Source organism: Microcaecilia unicolor, chromosome 3 (genome assembly GCF_901765095.1).
Source record: "Microcaecilia unicolor chromosome 3, aMicUni1.1, whole genome shotgun sequence".
Lineage (NCBI taxonomy): Eukaryota > Metazoa > Chordata > Amphibia > Gymnophiona > Siphonopidae > Microcaecilia > Microcaecilia unicolor.
This window is the reverse complement of record NC_044033.1, coordinates 197,237,534-197,259,816: the sequence shown is the minus strand read 5'-3', so window position 1 is coordinate 197,259,816 and position 22,283 is coordinate 197,237,534. Positions and strand designations below refer to the sequence as shown.

Below are 22,283 nucleotides of genomic sequence, written 5' to 3'. Positions count from 1 at the left end.
TGAGAATACTGACCATTTAACCCTACTCTCTGTTTTCTATCTTTTAACCAGTTTTTAATCCACAATACAACACTACCTCCTATCCCATGACTCCAATTTCCTCTGTAGTCTTTTATGAGGTACTTTGTCAAACGCCTTTGGAAAATCCAGATACATAATATCAGCCGGCTCACCTTTATCCACATGTTTGTTCATTCCTTCAAAGAAATGTAGTAGATTGGTGAGGCAAGATTTCCATTCACTAAATCTATGTTGACTTTGTCTCATTAATCCATGCTTTTGAATATGCTCTGTAATTTTGTTCTTAATAATAGTCTCTACCATTTTGCCCCGCACCGACGTCAGACTCACCGGTCTATAATTTTCCGGATCTCCTCTGGAACCTTTTTAAAAAATTGGCATTACATTGGCCACCCTCCAATCTTCCGGTACCACGCTTGATTTTAAGGATAAATTACATATTACTAACACTAGCTCCGCAAGCTCATTTTTCAGTTCTATCAGTACTCTGAGATGAATACCATCCGGTCCAGGAGATTTGCTGCTCTTCAGTTTGTAGAACTGCCCCATTACATCCTCCATGTTCAAGCAGGGGTCTTGCCGTATTGATCCAAACACTTCTGAATGTATGAATGGTGAAAATTTCTATTACAGCTTCGAATACCATTTCCGGCACCGGTATCCCACCCAAATCTTCCTTGGTGAAGACCGAAGCAAAGAATTCATTTAATCTCTCTGCTACGCTTTGTCTTCCCTGATTGCCCCTTTTACTCCTCGGTCATCTAGCATTGCCGGCTTCCTGCTTTTAATAATATGCTAATATGAAAACAGTTTATCGAAATGTGGTCTGGATAGGTTGCGCAGACCATAATCTCAGTCTCGTACTCTCATGGACTCCAGCCATAAAAAAATGAAGTTGATCCTCAGCAATATTGCTTACAAAATTGTTAAAAACAAGGGTGGAACAATGCCATAAACAGACTGTGAACACAGACTGACAGCAGATCAAGGTTTAGTACAGGTGCAGCCAATTGCTGAACCAACAAAAGGAGGATAAACAATCGAGAAACGTAAAATGTAATAGAACTCTGGCTCTGTAGATGGTTTATTATTTTTCATAGTTTGAATTTATCACAGTCCACGTTAATAAATAATATTTGTTTTGCTTATTTAACAAAGTTATGCCTATTGTTTTGTGTTTAATTTTAAACAAGTTATGTTTCAATCTTTTTTATTAATTACATGAATATATATGGCAACTTTAAAACATATATATCTTATTATCTAGTACAGAGCATATTCATATTAACGTGAGTTCTCTTTTCACCCCACCCTCTCCCTACCAGTCCCCCCCCCTTCTTCCTACCCTCTCCCTACCAATCCCCCCCTTCTTCCTACCCTCTTACCTCCCTGAATCCCCCCCTTTCTTAAGATTCTCCTATTACAACTACAGACAGTCAGGGAGATAGAAATACGCCAGTTCGACACAGAGTCCAAACATCAACTATTCACCAGCCGGCTGCGTGCTGCTGGGGTTAGCGTGTTCAGAAATGGGGTCCAACAGTTCTGCCAGTTCTCTCCTTTTATTGATGCAAATGTTTTTATGTCCATTCTCTCCAGTCTCACTAAGTTAATAATTCGCAACCGCCATTGTTGTACAGTGGGTTGTTTATTAGTTATCCACTCCGCAAGGATGCACTGCTTAGCTACAACGACAGTGTGCTGCATGAAAGCCCTCATGCCCTTTGGGGGTTTAGGTGGGAGCAGGAAATATCCAAACAAAAGTCGGGCGTCCATCTGCCACCTCGTCTTTCACAGTCCTGAAACCTGCGTGATCAGTGCAGTCCAAAAATTTCTAATTTGCTTGCATGTCCAAAGCATATGCCTCAGCGTGGCTCCCTCCTCACCACACTTAGGGCACGATTCCCACGGGGACATCCCCATGTGGAATGCTCTCCGAGGACGTACGTAGGCCCGCAATGCAATTTTATACTGTAGTTCCTAGTGTACTGAATAGTTAGAATACTTGCGGATTGACAAAGTGTGTTTTTTCAGCTGATCTGAGGTTACTTCCGACACAAGTTATATTCCCCAAGCTAGCGCCAGCTGGTCGAATCTCACCTCAGGGAGTTCATCCTTTATGTGACGGTGGTAAAATGTCAGTGGGACCTTTACTTGTGCTTCCAAAGTGTAGGCAGTAGATAATTCCACCTGAACATCTTCCGTCAGGTCAGTCCACGGCAGAGTACAGATGAAGTGTAGCAGCTGAATATAATGGAAGTAGTCACTCTTCGGGATGGAGTATTCTCTTTGTAGCTCTGAAAAGGACTTGAGCCCTCCTTCAAGGGTCAGAACATGCAAGAGATACACGATCCCTTTCCTTTTCCAATGTTCAAATGCTGGATAGATACAACCTGGGGGAAATTGCGGGTTCCCAGCGACAGACAGGAACGGAGTCACTTTAGAAGAAAACTGGTGCAATCTGCATATCCATTTCCATGTTGCTTTTGCAGAGGTCATGATTCCCATGACCTTCAAAACATCTGGAATTCTCCCTCCAGACGAATGTAATTACTAAAGTGAGTCTGTGAGAGGATCTGCATGTCTAGCTCTGTATTAGAATAATCAGACCTGGCTCGAAACCAATCATTAATGTGTCTCATCCCACAAGCGGTTGTTATACTCTACTGGAGTGCGCAGCGTCATTAATGAAAGTTGTGCTCCTTTTCCTTTTCAGAGGAAGCGTCGTAGCATTTTATTCTTCTCTCTTCTCTGTGTCTCAAGACCAATGGCAACACTTGGAAAATATATAGCCACTTTGGGACTATAAACATATTATACATCGCTATCCTACCTAGATTCAAGGGAAGAGACTCCCACCCGTGCAATTGTTGTTGTGTACTCTGTAACAACTGATATACATTCTGAATGTGTAAGTGAGTTAAGTTCGCAGGTAGTAACACCCCCAGATATTTTATGCTTCCATCAGCTAGCTTAAATGGGAGCCTGCTCAAGCTCTGCAGGCTTCCCTCTGCCGCCATTGAGAGGGCCCATGATTTACTGTGATTGAATACAAACCCGGCCACATGCTTGTATGCCTCAAAGAGTTCCAGCAGGGGTCCCAGCGAACGGCAGATATTGGCCACTATCACTAAGATATCATCTGCATAGGCTAATATTTTTAAATGGTGGCACCCCCTGTACTGCCGCTGCTTGCTGTAATTGGCGAATTAAACAAGTTATAAGATGCAGTTTATGTTTTGCTTGAATTTACAAGATCTTTTCAAAAATGAAAGAAAACTATAGGAATGGAATGGTGTGTGGACGGAAATGAAAATTGACTGGGGACGGGGGGGTCACATTATATTCCAGTGCACACCTCTTATCTAGGGAAGGGAGTTAATCCTTTGTTTGAATGAAAGATACTACATAATTCCAAGCTGCTATTATCATTCACATCATTTCTGGCAGATTGTCTTATTATAATGGACATGCAAATAACTTCCGTGTTGCAAAACATGGGCCATACGTCAATCTCAATTCCTGGGTCTCCAGGTTTGTCTCAAATCACGTGATCCAGACAGCCAACGGCGCCGGCGTGATTGAATGAAGCTTTATTTGAGTCCTGTGACAATCTTGCATGCGCTCTCTCGCAATCTCTCTGTACCACGGCCCACCTCGCCAACAGCTTCGCCAATCAGAAGACGCCTAGTAGGAGGCCCCTGCGTGGTGAGTGCTCGTTGGCCAGCGAGCGCGAGCCCGCTGCCCAATAACATTCAGCCATCTGGGAAGCAGATGGGAGGGGCGGTCCGGAAAAACCTGCTGGGCAAGGGGAGAGGCCAATCAGCGTGCGAGTCGACCGCCTGGACCATTAGAGAGCGGAGAGGCGGTGACGTATTTGCGGGCATAGTTGGGTTGCGCGGACCCAGGCGTTATAAAAGCTGCGGGAGACCGCACCCGCCCCCACCTCAACTTCTTGTCCGCTGGTTTTCTCGTCTTTGACTCCCGGTTGTGGTGCTGCCATGATCGCCTGGCTCGCGCTACGCCTTCTCCCAGCTGTGGTCGCGGCCCACGCCGTCGTTTATTTCAAGGAAGAGTTCAGCGACAGAGGTACCGGAGGAGGAGGAAGGGGGGCAGCGCTATGGTGAGGGATGGGGGGACTATAGGGAGACTGTGGGGCTACAGCGCTATGGTGACGGATGTGGGGACCGGAGTGTTATAGGGAGACTGGGGGGCTGGGCTACAGAGCTATGGTGAGGGATGGGGCACAGAAGTGTTATAGAGAGACTGGGGGGCTATAGCGCCATGGTGAGGGATGGGGGTGAAACAGGTGGGAAATCAGGAGACGAAAGGCAAATTTTGGTTCCAAACAAGGCAACTTTATTGCTAGCAAGTGAACAGCACCGAGTAGCCTCGGGACACTGTGTGTCATAAATCATCTGACACTTACATTTATACTTCCCTTCTGGGCCTGCGCATTTGGCCCCTTACACGTCACAACTATCATGCGCAGTAAACATTTGTAGTTCTTACAGTACAAAATTGTAGTCCCAGTACGTACACACGTCATAACACTGAAATGATACTGGCAAGAAAAACGAAACTTAGCAGCTTATTCTGTACACACAATACTCCTTTCTAGCACAGGAGATAAGGTGCGGCTCAGGAATGCAGGGGGGGTGTCAGCACCCTCCAAGGTCGCCTATTCAGATGGCGTTGCTACGTGCAAGCTGGTCTTGTATAGGCCTTGCAAACTACTGTTACAAGATATATATCTAATAGCCCTGCATTCTGTCTGCACATTAGTAAACAGCAAACTTGTCTTGTTAGTAAACAGTAAAACTGGATAAGGCACAAATGTCCAGTGCAGTAATAAGGTGTGGCCAAACAGCCAAAAGCAGAGGTAGAGTGCATAAGTAAAAGTCCATCAGTAGGCACAAAACATGAGGTTGTCCTGTTGCTCAGTAGTATTCAGGTAGTACCGGCGTTCCACTCCTTCATTCCCCCCTTTTGATACTTGAACATCCATTCTGGTGGAGAGTATCACCTCCATGAACCCTGAAACGGAAAGAAAGGACAAGGATAGTTAGCGAGGGAGGCAACAAGCGAGCCCTAAGCCCTTGCGCAGCCGTTGGTTGCTTCGCCGGGGTTGAGACGGAGGGCCCCTAGTGGAATCCCCCCCCCTTTGTAGCCGGTCTTTTGCTGGCACAAGGGTGATGGCCCATTGAGTGACTCAAGGGGTTCAAAGTACACGTCAGCCACAAGGTGCTTCATCGTCAGCTTCATCAGACTGGGGAATGGGGGAGTACATCTGGAGAGCCATAAGTTGGGCAGCAGCACGGCGGTCAGCGATGCTTTCCATGGTGGAGCGGAGGCACCTGAAAACTAAGGGAAGAGACAAGGGGATTAATAGGCAGGACAGCAAAAACAGGCCACCCATGACGAGGAGGCCTCGCAGGCTCCCGGAGGTTGGGAGCCAGCTGGTGAGGGAGGAAGTCCAATCCCACGCACTGTTCCAGGTCTGGACGGGGACGTGGGCCAGTTTGACCATCCGGTCAGTTATCTCCCTGATGACATGGCTCTGGTCATCAATCTGTAAGCAGCAATTACTGAGGTTAAACTTGCCACACACCCCGCCCTCCTGGGCTAAGAGGTAGTCAAGGGCCAAGCGATTTTGGTAGACGGCGGTAATGAGCTTAGTGTTTTGTCGAGCTAGGATATTGAGGGCCAGGGCAGAATCGTTAGTGAGGATTTCGAGTACGGCCTGTAGGCGAATAATGCGATTTAGCATGTAGATAGGGGTGCGGTACCCCCATGTACCATCTTCAGCCCACGTGGCCGGTCCATAGTAATGAATGATGCGTTCAGGCGGCCACTCATTGTCTTTCCAGTCTCCAATTTGGACCTTGGGCTTGACGGGTGGGAAAGACCGTCGTCGTCGGGTAGGATTATCAGGCCCCTTTTCCACGTAAAGGGGGATACCCAAAGTTTCGCCGACTTGTATGGGCAGAAGGAAAAAACTAGGTCGGACCGTGCCCAAGAGGCAGGTACCGTACCAGCGGGTCGGGAGCTGTTCATAGGCCCTGCGTCCGCAGATATAGTAGTAGCCCGCCGGGGCTACCCACTTGAGGGAAGCGTTCCCTCCGTAGGTCCATGTCATGTTCAAGGTGGGTTCTGTCCAGATAGGCTCCGGGGCGGGCAGGTTGTCCGTTTGCCACCAGGTCGTCCGGCTGCCATTGTAGTGAAGAACCCCCGTACAAGCAGAGTCTCCCACTGGTACAGAGTAACGCTTCGATGGCGCTCGACTAGCGCAGAGGGTACCTATGATATTTGTTCTCAGGGCCCATTCGTACGGCTTCGGCCGTTGGGGAAAGGTAATGTTAGTGGTGTTGAGTGCATCCCATGTGTGTTGTCGGATCTCTCTCGCTTCCCAGGGCCATTGTTCACCCATGTCGGTGCCTCCACAGACGAAACAGTTGGCAATTCCGAGGGAGAGGGCGATGTTTTCAGCCAAATTGAGGAACATATTTCGGGCTTCTGGGGAAATGGGGAATTTAGTCTCGGTCTGCTCAGCACGAGCAATTTCATCAAATACGTCTTGGTAGCCGACAACAGTAGTCTGGTAGTGCGTAGGAGGCTTCGTTTCGAGACTCTGATATATGGTAATATATGTCAACGGATCCATTCCTCCGCCGTCAATGCCGAGGCCCCACGTTCCTCTCCAGGGCATGTCGTGTCCTCGGATGGGCCAGTCTAGGGACACATAGTTACCAGAACCTCGACGAAATTCACCCAGGCCGGCGCATCCGGCATATCCTCCTCCCGTATAAGCACATACTCGGTCCCAGCCGGAGGCTCGAGTGTCGCCGGCGCATGGGAGCCACACCCATGGGGAGCAGCATCTCATGTCCGGACTGAAGGGGCAGACATACTTGTGGTCCTTAACGTATGCCTCTCGCCAACTCTGGCTACCACACTTGCGAGACCAAGGGTGCTTGTCCATGGCGGCACAGACGTCGAAGGTGAGGGTTGCCACAGTTTGGATGCCACCGACAAGGATACGAGTGGAATTAATGTAATACAGGATGCCATCTCCCTCGACTCCCGGAGGTCCGGCCACATACGCAGGGAGTCCTACGCTGAGGGTGACATTGTAGTATCTTGGTTTGGTAGGGCTGTGGCAGATAGTGAGATTTCCTTGGAGGCATCTGTGGAACTGTTGGAGGCCATTCGGAGTGATGAGGGCACAAGTCGGGAGAAACTGGCAATCGCCTTCCGGGGGCTGCGTCTGGTGAATGAGGGTAGTGACTAGGTGATATCCTTTCTCTATACGGTGGCGCACGAGGCGCAAACATTCAGTACAGTTCTGGCTCAAGGGGTAAGAGCTCGGGACTGAGCAAAGGAGGAGTAGTAGGCTAAGCATCATATATGCGGTGGAAGGTATCCGAGCCTTTGCAGCAAGAAGATGATAAGGCCCACGATTATGGCTGCGATAAAGAGAGAGCCAAAAACGCAGTGGGTCCAGAAACTGAGTTCCTGTTGCTGGGCAGGCATGAATCTGGTGGTTCACGTCTTTCTTAGAGTCAGCCGTAATGGAGCGTCAGGATGTTGGTGCGCAGTCCAACGCTTCAGGGAGCTGCTAGTGGGAGCAGCAGGCTTCAATCGGGTCCAATGTATCCACACTGGGCTTCCTGCAATTTTAACAGCGGTGGAGGTCGTTAGGAGAACAAGGGAGGGCCCCTTCCATTTTGGCTTTAGGCAGTCAGATTCATCCCACTCTTTTACCCATACCTCGTCTCCCACCCTGAACCGGTGCGTCGGATTGGTGAGGACCAAGGGAGCTACTCTTTCAGTGTACTGCTGGATGTCTTGCACTACCTGGTGTAAGGCTCTCATCTGTTTTACTAAGGAACTCTCACCCTGTATCTGCAAGGAGTCGGGAAAGGAGGGCAGTGGTGGTGGCCTAGCGTACATCATCTCGTAAGGAGTAAGGCCTGTAGCCTTGGGGGTACACCTAAGATGCAGCAAGGCCAGTGGAAGCAGGTCGGGCCACTTGGCTTTTGCTTCTTGGCATAGCTTGGCAAGCTGGTTCTTCAGGAATCGGTTAGCCCTCTCTACTACTCCACTGCTTTGGGGTCTCCAGGCACAATGCAACTTCCAATCGAGGCCCAGTCTGGTACTGAGCTGTTGTGTTACTTCACTGGCGAAGGCGGGGCCGTTGTCAGAATTTATTTGCTTGGGGAGGCCGTATCTGGGTAGGATTTGATGAAGCAGTAGGGAGGTAACTTCTTTAGCCATTTCCGTTCTAGTGGGCTGGGCTTCAATCCATCCGGTGTAGGTACACACGGCGACGATGATAGCTTTGTAACCGCGCGCCGGGGGCATGTGTGTGAAGTCAATCTGGCACACGTGGAAAGGGCTGGTGCCTCGGAGAACATGTCCTGGCATAGGGCCGGGCCCCGTTCGAGGGTTGTTCCGGGCACAAGTCGCGCATCGGCTGGAAGCGTTTTTGGTCCACAGGGATAGTTTGTTGATGTAGTAGGTCTTCTCAAGTAAGCGCCCCAGGGCGTCCCTTCCCAGGTGGGTGCGGTCGTGAGCCTCCTTGGCCACCGTCCAGGCCAAGGCTTCGGGTATCCATATGCGCCCATCCTGTAGTATCCACCAGCCATTGCGTGACTGTAGACCCTCTTGTTGGGCCCATTCCGTTTCTTGGGGGGTGTAAATAGGGGTCTCCGTAGGGAGCTGGACGACGAGTACGGGGTCAGGAGGGTGAGAGGAGTAGGGGAGCTGACTTGCCCTTTTTGCAGCGTCGTCTGCCCGCTGATTTCCCCGGGCGATAGGGTCCGTTCTTCCAGTGTGGGCCCTGCAGTGCATCACAGCCACCTTCTTCGGCTTCCATACCGACTCGAGTAATTGGCAGATTTCAGCGGCATTTGCAAGTCCTTTCCCTTCAGCTGTCAGAAATCCCCTCTCCTTGTACAAGGCTCCGTGCACCTGGAGGGTGAGGAAAGCGTATTTGGAGTCGGTGTAAATGTTGACAACTTTCCCTTCAGCCCACAGGAGGGCTCTGGTGAGGGCGATTAGCTCCGCTTTCTGGGCTGATGTTCCGGGTGTCAGAGCCATGGCCTCGATCACATGGTCCTCAGACACCACCGCATAGCCAGCTCTTCGAATTCCCTCTATCACCTGGCTGCTTCCATCGGTAAAAAGGGTGATGCCCCCTTGCCAGGGTTGATCCTTCAGGTCAGGTCTGCTCGAGTGCACAGTGGCCATGACCTCTTCACAGTCGTGGAGTGGTGGTTCAGGGGCCGGAAGGAGGGTGGCAGGATTGAGGTTGGTCGTGTCCAAGATCCGCACCTCCGGATTTTCGCACAGGAGGGCTTGGTATTTGACCAATCGGGAGTTGGTCATCCATCTGGGTCCGTGGCTCTCGAGTAGGCCTCGGATGGTGTGGGGTGTGGTCACAAAAAGTGTTTGACCAAACGTGAGTTTATTGGCCTCGTGTATCAGGAGACAGGCCGCTGCAATGCTTCGGAGACAGCCCGGCCATCCTCGTGCCACGTTGTCCATGCTCTTGGAGAGGTATGCTACAGGGCGTTGCCAGGTGCCGACCAGTTGGGTGAGAACTCCAAGTGCCAATCCCTTCTTTTCGTCGATGAACAAGTAGAACGGCTTAGTCACATCTGGCAGTCCGAGCGCTGGTGGGGCCACAAGGGCCTCCTTGAGGTCCTGAAGGGCTTTCAGTTCGTGTTTCTCCCACTGGAGATTTTGGCCCTCGAGTTCAGGTCCTTTCAGTTTGGCGTACAAACTGTGGGTCAGGATGGCAAAATTGATAATCCAAATGCGGCAATATCCAGCGGCTCCGAGGAGTGCCCGTAGTTCCTTCTTATTTGCAGGAGTGGGTTGGTTGCGGATGGCTTGGGTTCGGGGGATACCGAGCCGTCGGGTTCCTTCTCGGAGGCGAAACCCCAGATACTCGACTTCGATCTCGCATATCTGCGCCTTCTTGCGACTGGCCCGGTACCCCTGGGCTTCCAGGGTTTTCAAGAGGTAAAGGGTGGCTTCTGCACAGTCCGTGTACGTCTCACGGGCCACCAACAGGTCATCCACGTATTGGACGACCGGCCCGTACTCGTCTTGGTACGTTTTCAGGTCCTGGGCAAGCTGGTCACCAAAGAGGGTGGGGGAGTTCTTGAACCCCTGGGGAAGCCGGGTCCATGTATATTGCTGCTTGGTTCCCGTCTGTAAGTCTTCCCACGTGAAGGCAAACAACTTTTGGCTGTCAACAGCAAGAGGGATGGAGAAGAAGGCGTCCTTCAAATCAATGACACTGTACCACTTGGTCTGAGAGGGCACTTGGGCTAGGATGGAGTATGGGTTCGGTACGAGGGCAACTATGTCGGCTACCTGGTTGTTGACTTTCCTCAGGTCCTGGACGGGTCTGTACTCGGATGTTCCTGGCTTCTTAACGGGCAACAATGGGGTGTTCCATGCGGATCTGATTGGCTTAAGGACTCCCTGTTGAAGGAGTTTCTGTAGATGTATGTGCATACTATGCCGGGCTGCATAGGGGATGTGGTATTGTCCTTGGTTAACAACTTGAGCATTCGGTTTGAGCTCAATCCAGATGGGGATAGCGTTTACGGCCAGTCCGCCGGGGTTCAATTCCGCCCATACATCAGGCACTTCATCCATTATGGCCCGCCTCTGCTGGGCGAAAGGGGTATTCTGGTCGTAACGGCAGTCGCCGGGTCCCACAGTTGGGGGAGCGTGTAGTCTCCATTCTTCTCTTACTGGACAGATAAGTGTTACTGGCCGATCTTCAAAGCGAGCTTCCACTTCACCCGTAGTCTTGAACTTCAGGGTGGCCTGGAGCTTACAGAGTAGGTCTCGACCAATCAAGGGGACCGGGCATCCAGGGATGTGTATGAACTGATGGGACACCATCGTCCCTCCGATCTGGACTTGGCGCTCTTTGAGGAGGGGGGCCGCAAGGGATTTCCCGGAGGCTCCCACAATTGGTATAGTTTCTTTCGTGGCTGGGGCTATGGCAGTGGTGATAACAGATCGCTGGGCCCCTGTGTCTAGTAAGGCCTTCATAGATTCTGTCCCCACCCGAATTTCCACCAGAGGGTCAGTGGGGACTTTGCCCTCCCGGTTTCTTCATGCTGTGCCGTCTCGGGTAGCGTCCACAGCCATCTGCCATTCCCTCCGGTCATCCCGTCCTCTCTCTCTTCGGCCCCTTCCACGGCCTCGCCTAGGGGCCCCCGTGCGGTCGCCGGTCTCCTCCTCTCTCTGCCGGTCCCATGATTCCTCTTCTCTCGGGTTGTCCCGTATCTCCTCTGGACAATCAGCCCACCAGTGTCCTTCTTGTCGGCAATTTGCACACTGGTTACGCCCTATGGGGGACCGCGTTCCTCTTGTTCTCCTGCCCCTCCCCTTTGGTCTAGACCTCATTCGTTCTTCCAGCACCGTGGCCAACACATCTGCCTTCTCCCGCATCCGTCTGGTCGATTCCTTCCGGGCCTCCACCTTCTCCTCCTGGTCTCGATATCCGAATACACGATCAGCTATAGCTTTCAGTTGGCTTAGGCTCATCCCTTCGAACCCCTCCGTTCTCTGTAGCTTTCTTCGTATATCCGGTGCTGACTGGCTAACAAAACTCATAACCACGGTTGGGAGGTTCTTAGGGTCCTCGGGATTTATCGGGCTGTGCCTCCTAAATGCTTCCATAAGTCGTTCAAGGAAGTCCCCTGGACTCTCCTCCTTTTGTTGGACTACACTGTGGATTTTTCCCATGTTGGTAACCTTCTGCTTCCCCTTCTTTAAGGCGGCCAGGTACGCCTGTTGGTATCGGCGGATAAAGGTTTGGCCTTCGGCGGTTCGGTAATCCCACGTGGGGGCAGCGATGGGTGCCTCCGTTTCTAGTAGGTTCTGTAAATTGGCATGGGCCGGATTCGCATCCCGAATGGCTTGCTCCATATTTTGTTGTAAAAGGCGGCGTTCTTCAGAGGTCAGGATGTGGGCGCTCAACTGCCTAAGGTCTGCCCACGTTGGATTATAACTGTATATAATACCTTCCACCAGCTCTATCAGCTGCTCGGGTTTCTGGTCGTAGGACGGCCCATGGAATTTCCAGTTATACAAATCGGCGCTTGAGAAGGGAACGTGGCTATAGACGGTTGATTCGATGGGCTGGCCCCCCCCTTCCGCCGGGTTAGGGGTATAGGTGGTGGACTGTCGAACTGGGAATAAGTGGGAGGTTCCCTCTTTTCGGCTGGACGGAAGGGCCTGTTGCGGACTCGATTGGGGGAACCGAGTAATGTTCTTCACAACCCGTTTACTCTTCCGTGTGGTTGCGGGGCCAGGTGACTCAGGTGAGGCTGGGCGGGACGTCTCCCCGGCATCCGACTCTGACCCGGAAGTCCCGGCATCAGCGGGGCCTTCTGCTAGGCCCGTAAGGTCAGGGTACATAGGAGCATAGGGCGGCGGCGCGATGTCGTCTTCGTATGCTTCCGCCGTAGCAAGTATCGGGGCTTTTGGAAGCTTCTTCTCGGCCAAACCCTGAACTGTCCCTGCGGTTTTCTTTGGGGGTTTTTTCCTAGAAAGTGTGTTGGTAGTACTGGGCGTAGTTCCTGCTTTCACCCTGGTAGCAGGGGGCGTGGTCTCAGTGGCTTCAGTGCTAGGGGCGGTAGGCCGTATGGGGGCGGTCCCTGCGGCCTTCGGGACGGCAGCGGTTGCCGAGCTTTGGAGAGCGAAGGCGTGGGTCGGCAGGGTTCTAAGTTTGGTTTTCCGGCCTTTTCTCTGCTTTACCAACATAAGGGCGGCCTTTTCTACCTTCCGTTGGGCCCAGGCCGGCGGATCCCGGACTACATCCAACCACGCTTCTATGTATGGAATGTCCTCTGGACAGCCTGGGTTCCCCTCAATTATAACAATATTCATGACCGCCGCCACTTTCTCATACTCGAATGACCCTTCCGGGGGCCATCCAGCAATTCCTAGCCCTGGCCACATAAATTGACATCTCTGTATCATCCCGGCCCTGCTACATTTATCTAGGTCGAACACTTCGCTGAAGTGTTCCGTCATTAAATCTAACGGTGAAGACCCACCCCCGCCCATCCTAACCTGAGTGCCAAAGGACAGGTGACGGACAAAGGGGGAAAAGGGAGGTGGAGGAGTAAGGGGTCTCGTTCCACCAGACACAGAAGGGTCAACACTCGGCCCTGACCAGGACGCGGTCGCCCGGCCTGGAACTGCAAGCCCACTCACACACTTTCATACGCCACAAGAAACCCCCCCTCGTTCGTTCGCCGCTCGGTTTCGTCGCCGGAGCCTAGTGAGTTTCGGGACCTAGTCGGATACCAATAGTCCGTATTAGTCACTGGCTAAAAGAGGGTGATCACGCCTCTTCTTCGGTCCTTACTGGGCCGGTCACTACGTAGAGTATACTCGCCTGTCCGCCGGGGTCGCAGGCCGCGCCGTCGTGCGCTTCTCCCTGAAATGGAAAAAGGTGCCTTGTTGGAACCACACAGCCCCCTCTACAGTCAGGCGGAGTGGATCGGCCCTCCTCCGGGAGATGGACGCTGAAATCAGCGGTGGCCACTCACCACCTCCTCGGGTGGGAATCGATGACCCGATCCGACTGCAGTGGGGGAGGGGAAGAATATAATCCGATTCCCCTTTCTACTTCTGTCCCATCTGGGTCGCCAATGAAACAGGTGGGAAATCAGGAGACGAAAGGCAAATTTTGGTTCCAAACAAGGCAACTTTATTGCTAGCAAGTGAACAGCACCGAGTAGCCTCGGGACACTGTGTGTCATAAATCATCTGACACTTACATTTATACTTCCCTTCTGGGCCTGCGCATTTGGCCCCTTACACGTCACAACTATCATGCGCAGTAAACATTTGTAGTTCTTACAGTACAAAATTGTAGTCCCAGTACGTACACACGTCATAACACTGAAATGATACTGGCAAGAAAAACGAAACTTAGCAGCTTATTCTGTACACACAATACTCCTTTCTAGCACAGGAGATAAGGTGCGGCTCAGGAATGCAGGGGGGGTGTCAGCACCCTCCAAGGTCGCCTATTCAGATGGCGTTGCTACGTGCAAGCTGGTCTTGTATAGGCCTTGCAAACTACTGTTACAAGATATATATCTAATAGCCCTGCATTCTGTCTGCACATTAGTAAACAGCAAACTTGTCTTGTTAGTAAACAGTAAAACTGGATAAGGCACAAATGTCCAGTGCAGTAATAAGGTGTGGCCAAACAGCCAAAAGCAGAGGTAGAGTGCATAAGTAAAAGTCCATCAGTAGGCACAAAACATGAGGTTGTCCTGTTGCTCAGTAGTATTCAGGTAGTACCGGCGTTCCACTCCTTCAGGGGGACCGGAGTGTAATAGGGGGACTGTGGGGCTACAACGCTATGGTGACGGGTGGGGGGACCAGAGTGTAATAGGGGGACTGTGGGGCTACAGCGCTATGGTGAGGGATGGGGGGGGGGGAGCAGAGTGTAATAGGGAGACTGGGGCTATGGTGGGACCGGAGTGTTATAGGGAGACTGGGGCTATGGCACTATGGTGAGGGATGGGGGGACCAGAGTGTTATAAGGAGACTGTGGGGTTACGGCACTATGGTTGAGGGATGGGGGGGGGGGGACCAGAGTTATAGGGAGACTGGGGTTACAGCGCTATAGTGAAGGATGGGGTGTATTATAGGGAGACTGGGGCTACAGTGCTATGGTGAGGGATGGAGTGTGTTATAGGGAGACTGGGGGGCTACAGCACTGTGGTGAGGGATGGGGTGTGTTATAGGGAGACTGGGGGGCTACAGCGCTGTGGTGAGGGATGGGGAGATTGTGGGTACAGTACTATAGTAAGTGATGGAAAGAGCAGTGATAGGGAACACTATGGAGGAATGTGAACTGTTATAGGCAGTGGTGTGCTGGAGCGGGCTCGAGAGCCGTTAAGTTTTTAAAAATTTGGGAGCCGGTTGTTAAAGTAGGCCTCCCCATGGCTACTTTAACAACTGACTCCCAAAATGTGGGCTTGGGCCCCCTCCTGAATTAACTTTTACTTTGGCAGTGATGCTGACCCCACCAGCCAAGTAAATAGACTGCTGCTCCTTGTTTCTGACTCTGAGCATCAGGCTGGGACTTTTCACACAAGCGCAAGAAGGTTCCATCATGCTGCTCAGAGCCAGAAACAAGCAGCAGAGAATGGTGGCAGTCCATTTATTGGCTGGTGGGGCTCGGCAAAGGTATGCCTAGCTATGCCCGGAGAGAGAGCCCGTTACTAGCACACCCCTGGTTATAGGGAATGCAGATTATAGGTGTAGCACAGGCGGGAAGGGGAGCAAGTTTGGGGGGCAGGGGGTGTGAAGCTCATGAATATAGTGATCTGGTGAGGGATGGTGAAATCTTAAACAGGGCTGGGGTGTTGCTCTCGAGGACCTTGGTTGCTGGGTTCTCAAAAGTAAATAGCAAGAAGTGGCATGCAGAGCACTATTCACTCAAATTCCCCTGACTTTAGTGACTGGGAAGTAAGTGCACTGTCAGTGTGATAAGCTGTTAAACCATATTTTGCACTAGGCAGGCTTAGATTGCCATTTGGGAATCATATTCAATCAGTTGTATGTCAGGTTCAGCTGATAACTGTAGTACTGATTAGACTTCTGTTTCTTACATAACTAACTTTTCCAGTCAGGGTGGCTAAACCTTTGCCACAGGTTACTCTGATTGCCTTAAGGGCTGTGGCTTGGCAGTGGTGTGGAGTGTGTAGCTAAAGTGGTGCTGGAAATCAGGGAAGTCTTTGTTCATAAACTGGACTCATCACTTGCATTTTTGCAGATGGTTGGACCCAGCGCTGGGTGGAGTCTAAACACAAGTCTGACTATGGGAAATTTGTGCTGAGCGCTGGCAAGTTCTATGGTGATGTAGAAAAGAGTAAAGGTGAGCTGATTGACACCAACAAACTTCTAGAATCAGAGCAAAACAGATTGTCTTCAGTTTTTGCTTTGCCTTTTCTTCTGTGTTTTGTTTGCATTTTTGCTTTTAGGATTTTGTTTTTTATTGGTTTTTTATTTTTGATCCTCAACCTATTAAGTTGAAGTGGTTCTGATTTGGGCCAGACCATACCCTGTTGGCACAGTTGGCTCAAGAGACTGGTGCCCTGAGCCAGTTCTTACGTTGACACTTCTTTCCCATATGAGATCCAGTATCTTTCTCAAATCTTTCTCTCCCCCCCCCCCCCCCCCCCCCATTAACATTGTCTTTACTCCTAGAGGTTGCTGGCAAATGGAAGCAATTCATACATGCCACCTGTGACCAGCCTCGCCAGAAATAGGAAGATGCAGCAGAGGGAAGGTTCTGGAGCTGGCTGTAGGCAGCATCTATGAATTGGAGCTGCCAGTAGAAGATAGCCCCTGGGGATTTTGAGAAGGGGGGGGGGAGGTGAGATTCCAGACCACAGGGTCCTAGAGGGAGTAGTGACTTTAGTGCCTGTTATTACCAGTGCTTTATCTTGGCCATAGATTATGTTCTTGTCAGCTTGGCCCACAGTAGGAGCCAATTTTTAGATCTGGTGCCTGGGACTTCTCAGCCCAGGGTTGTAGTGGGAAGAGCCCATTTAGTGTTCTCTTCAGGTTAATGCTTGCCCTGTCAGTAGCACAGTAAGGAAAATCAACAAGTTAGTGCTCCATGATTATCCTGCAATCCTAAGCTTACAGCATCCAGGCTTATTCAGTACTGAAATACCTTTTGCAGTCTTGCCCTGAAGGGTTTCTTCCTGAGCTGACAGGTTATTTAGCCTGGGAAAGTAGAACAATGACTAGTTCTGTGCTGGGCTGCATGTTCCCTTCTGACCACCTAAGATGTATCTGCATCTCACCTCATATAAAATCCACATTTTCTTTCATAGGTCTTCAGACAAGTCAGGGTGCTCATTTCTATGCCCAGTCGGCAAGATTTGAGCCGTTCAGTAACAAGGACAAAACTCTGGTCATCCAGTTCACCGTGAAACATGAGCAGAACATAGACTGTGGAGGAGGCTATATCAAGCTCTTCCCTTCCAACCTGGATCAGTCTGACATGCATGGAGAATCAGAGTACAACATTATGTTTGGTAAGAGCCCCTTTCCCAGGTGTATCCTCTTTTCTTCCTTTTCCTGCTAGGCTATTGTACAGAGCTCAGTATGCTTAGTTTGTAGCTGTCCTTAAATAGCTGACATGAATTACAGCTTCAACAGTCGCAATTTTGCTGTGTTCACCCTGCAGTATTTGTGGTTAGTGATACTTAACCAGTTAATAGGAGATGGTCATACAGCCCTAAAAACACACAAGAACCAAATGCTACAATCAAACCATCAAACAAACCCAACAGTAGAGATGACAAAAGTACTAGATACTTTTGACAATCTTCATATGGCTCGACATGGCTGCTTCGGCTTACAAGGCGTGCATCAGGAGTCTAAAATATAAATGTTTTCAGAAATAAACATGAACACGATATAGATAACGCCCCTATTTGAAGATTACACAGGATATATAAAAAAATTAAAACTTACTTTGAGTACATTAATATCCTACAAAACAGAAGACCCCTGTTTTTTCTCTATCATGCATGTGCCAAAAGTGCCTGTATATACAACCAACATACAAATGAAAGGGAATGGGACCGCATTTCTGTGGTTTTTCCAACTACATTCAAAGCAGTTTAAATAGTAAATACAAGTACTTATTTGTACCTGGGACAATGGAGGGTTAAGTGACTTGTCCGGAGTCACAAGGAGCTGTAGTGAGAATTGAACCCAGTTCCCCAGGATCAGAGTCCGCTGCACTAACCACTAGGCTACTCCTCCAATACTAACATATTAAAAAGGTGTTAATACAAATGTTAAACATTGCTATGAAAAAGGAAGAAAAAAACCAAAATGGGAACTAATCTTACTGTAATTGCATACATAATTGGCACAAAACTAATGGATTTATAGATATGAGCTGCCATCAAATGTACAAAAATTATAAGCATGGTGTCTACATTGAACCAGAAATATATCTAATCCAATAGTGATTTTACACAAGAATAGCCATACGGGGTCAGACCAATTGTCCATCTAGCCCAGCTTCCTGCAGTGGCTACAGTACCTGGCAGAAACCCAAATAGCAATATTCCATGCTACCAATCAAGGACAAGCAGTGGCTTACTACTAATCATTTCTGTAGCGATACTAGATGTACGCAGCGCTGTACACTGGACATGAAGAGATGGTTCCTGCTAGACAGAGCTTCCCCATGTCTCCAATAGTATACTATGGACTTTTCCTCCAGGAACTTCTCCAAACCTTTTTTAAACCCAGATACGCTAACCACTGTTACCATATCCTCCAGCAAAATTCTAGAGCTTAACTTTAAAGCAAGTCATAAAGAGGACATTAAATCAGATAGCACGTCAGTAAATCCTGTGTATCCACATCTAATTGTAGGTGATATAAACAGGAACACTCCCAAATATGAAAGCATAAACAGTGCATCTTTTCTATTTGCTGAGAGCACATCAGCAGAATGTCCTCCTAAAAGTGGATTGTCATAACCCCCTGAAGAATACTTTCCATGTGCCTTCAGGTTGCTCACTGATTTCTTGCTTTCACAGGCCCTGACATTTGTGGTCCTCCAACCAAGAAAGTGCATGTGATATTCAATTATAAGGGGAAGAATGTGCAGATTAACAAGGACATCAGGTGTAAGGTGAGGGGGGCAGTCAATGTACCACTGGGAAGGTTCCAGCTCTGTTATTTTGGAACCAGGAAATGGAGAGTATGATATCCTGTCTGGTATCCTTCTATCCTCAGGATGATGTACACACCCACTTGTACACGCTCATAGTTCGACCAGACAACACATACGAGGTGAAGATCGACAACAGTAAAGTGGAGTCAGGCAGCCTGGAGGATGACTGGGATTTCCTGCCCCCCAAGAAAATCAAAGATCCTGAAGCCAAGAAGCCAGAGGATTGGGATGATCGGGCCAAGATTGATGATCCAGAGGACACAAAGCCAGAGGTCAGTTTCAGCTTTCTGGCTGATAGGATAGGAAAGAACCATAGATGAAGGCAGAAAAACCAGTTGGACATCCAGCTTCCCAGTTATTCTGGTGTACACTAAAGATCGCCCAGTTGCCAGCTATAGATGCAGTATATTGCTCAGCTATTCTTCCTCACTGGTTCTGTCTTGGGTGGATGGTTTAAGTATGGACCTTAATGTGTCAACATTCAGCCCCCTGCCATGTGGCACTGTTCACTTTCAAATTCACTGTCCTGTGCAGGTTAGTGTGGGACAATTGGGAGACTGAAGAGTTTCTGAATAGTCAGAGGGCACTTGGAAATACTCAGGAGAAAAATGTATTCAGGTTCTAAATGTCTGATTTTAGGATTGGGACAAGCCTGAGCACATTCCTGATCCAGATGCTGTGAAACCAGAGGACTGGGATGAAGAAATGGATGGAGAGTGGGAACCTCCCATGATTCAGAACCCAGAATATAAGGTGAGACTTCAAATGACTGGTCTGACAGTGGGATTGAATATGCAGCTTTTGCTTTGTTTCCCCTGCCATTGTCCTATGTTTTAATCTACCCATGTATTAGTGTTACCTTTGGCTTGCAGCTGGACTTGGCTGTTTCAATTTCTTTAAAGCTACTTCCTGTTCTAGTGATGCTTTGTGAATTGGGTTTGTATGACTTTTTGTAACCTCATTCTTCTCTTCCCAGGGTGAATGGAAACCCCGTCAGATTGACAACCCTGATTACAAAGGGAAATGGGTGCACCCTGAAATTGATAACCCGGATTACACCCCCGATTCCAACCTGTACAAGTATGATGACCATGGAGTTATAGGCCTGGATCTCTGGCAGGTAGGACATTAAGGGCTTCTACTTTACCCATTGCTCAGATCCCTCCTTGCACAGCTACTTTCCAAAATTGCAAACAAGAGCTAGACCAGAATTGGGAGAAGCTGAAGCAGGGTTTTGACCTGTGTTCACTGTAATTTCAGGTGAAGCATGGCACAATATTTGACAACTTCCTGATCACAGATGATGAGAAATATGCAGAGGAGCATGGCAATGAGACTTGGGGAGCCATGAAGGTATAGAAAGTGGTCTTGTAATAGCATGATTATTTACACTTCTAATAGGGGCTTAGGAGTGAGGTTCTCTCCTGTTGTATGCACTGCCCTCTCTGCCACGGAGGAACTTGAAAGAACTGGGCTGGTGCTGTCCTGATACTTTCAAAACCCCCTTCAGGCTGTCCACTTCTTTACTGGGTGATTCTGGATACCAAACTGGATGCTAAGGCCCCTTTCCTTCTGTGAAGAATGAAACTTTCTAGACCCGTACATCCTGCTACTCAATTTAATGCAAAATATAGCTAATCAGGTACATAGTAATTTATATAATATGAAAGGTTTATATCTGAGACTAGAACTGCATCTGCAGAGACGAAATATTTTTTTCACTCAGCTGTAGAATTTGTTGCTGGAGGATGTGGTAACAGCTGTTAGCGTATCTGGGTTTAAAAATGTTCCTGTAGGAAAAGTCCATAGTCTGCTATTGAGGGGAAGGCACTGCTTGCCCTAGGTTTGGTAGCATGGACTGTTGCTACTTGGGGGTTTCTGCCACAGGTACTTAAGACCTGGATTGGCCACTGTTGGAAACTGGATACTAGGCTAGATTTGAACATTGGTCTGACCCAGTATGGTTATGTTCTAGGATGCTGAAAAGAAAATGAAAGAGCAACAGGATGAGGAGGAAAGGAAAAAGCAGGAGGAAGAAGACAAGAAGAGGAAAGAGGAGGGTGGGGATGATGAAGCCGAGGCGGAAGAAGATGATGAAGAAGAGGAAAAAGAGGAAGAGGGGGATGAGGACGAGGAGGAAGATGAGAAGACTATTAAAGATGAGCTCTAAAGTGTGAGGGGAATGCAGCTATAACAGCATTGCAAATTTGGGGGAAGAGAACAATGTCTCTATGAGACTTAAAGTATATTTTTTACTGTCCTTTTTGTTTTAACCCCTTTTCTAAAGAAATGAGGCCTGCAGTGATTGGCTGCCTGCCTGCCTGCCATGCCAATACATACCGGCAGCAAGACCATTCAGTGACAAAGGGGTGCTTTCCAGAAACACTGCATTTTCCTGTATTACTTCCCCCTATTTTCCAGTCATGCTAGATACTTTTCCTGTTACCCAAGATTTGGTGCTGTTCCCCTCCCCCTTCAGTGCATCTTGCTCTTTTCAGGGCTTGAGCAGTGAGGGAAACTGCTTCCCAGTATTTAGAACAGGTGCACTGAAGGGGAGAGTCAGTATTGTGCATAGTGTTAATGGTTCTGAAGCCAAAGGTTGAGGACAGGTGCTAATACTGATGTGGGTTAATGTTGCCAACTTAAGATAACTTGCATCTCCTTGGAACCAGAAGCGCTCAGCAGTGTAAGTAATCCTGTTTCCTATGTATTGACTCCACTCTAGCTGGGTGGAGTATTCTTTAGTGCCATTACTGGGGTAAACACTGTTACTTGCAGACTGGAAGAGTAATTTATTCCACATGGAGCAGACTCTTGTGTAACTAGACCCTGTGCTGTCCAAAATGGAGCCCACCATTCTGTGAAAATTGGGAACCGAATGTTCAAGCAGGGGTCTTGCCGTATTGATCCAAACACTTCTGAATGTATGAATGGTGAAAATTTCTATTAAATTAAGTTGTCTACTTTCTGTGGCATGGATTGTGTGGGTCTGTGCTAAGTGGAAGGCTTAATTTTAGAAGCATGCTGCTGTACAGTACACTGCTAATCCTCAACCTAAGGCCCCAGTGCTTTTTCCTTTTCCTTAGCCCTCTAGACTGATGGCTTATGCACTTCCACCAGTAGATTGAGACTGAACTGTCTTCAGCATGAACATGTAATGCTTGTGCAGTCCTGAAGTCAGTTCACTGGCTTCCTGTTGCCGCATACAGTTCAAACTCCTCTTATTGACCTATAAGTGCATTCACTCTGCAGCTCCTCAGTACCTCTCCACTCTCATCTCTCCCTACATTCCTCCCTGGGAACTCTGTTCACTGGGTAAATCTCTTTTCTCCGAGGACAAGCAGGCTGCTTGTTCTCACGACTGGGGTCGACGTCCACAGCAGCCCCCACCAACCGGAACAAAACTTTCGGGCGGTCCCGCACGCAGGGCACGCCCACTGCGTGGCAGTCTTCCCGCCCGTGCGCGACCGTTCCCGCTCTCTTTTCT

General features: G+C 49.3%; 1 protein-coding gene across 1 annotated transcript; it reads left to right on the top strand.

Moving 5' to 3' along the window:
* The first annotated feature begins 3,936 nt into the window (after positions 1–3,936).
* Positions 3,937–21,764, top strand: CALR (calreticulin). The gene is made up of 9 exons (XM_030196994.1): positions 3,937–4,110; positions 15,860–15,961; positions 16,929–17,132; positions 18,660–18,754; positions 18,859–19,068; positions 19,436–19,549; positions 19,773–19,916; positions 20,057–20,149; positions 20,772–21,764. The coding sequence occupies exons 1-9, from the start codon at positions 4,023–4,025 to the stop codon at positions 20,964–20,966; spliced, it is 1,245 nt and encodes a 414-aa protein (XP_030052854.1). The 5' UTR covers positions 3,937–4,022; the 3' UTR covers positions 20,967–21,764.
* Positions 21,765–22,283: the final 519 nt, after the last annotated feature.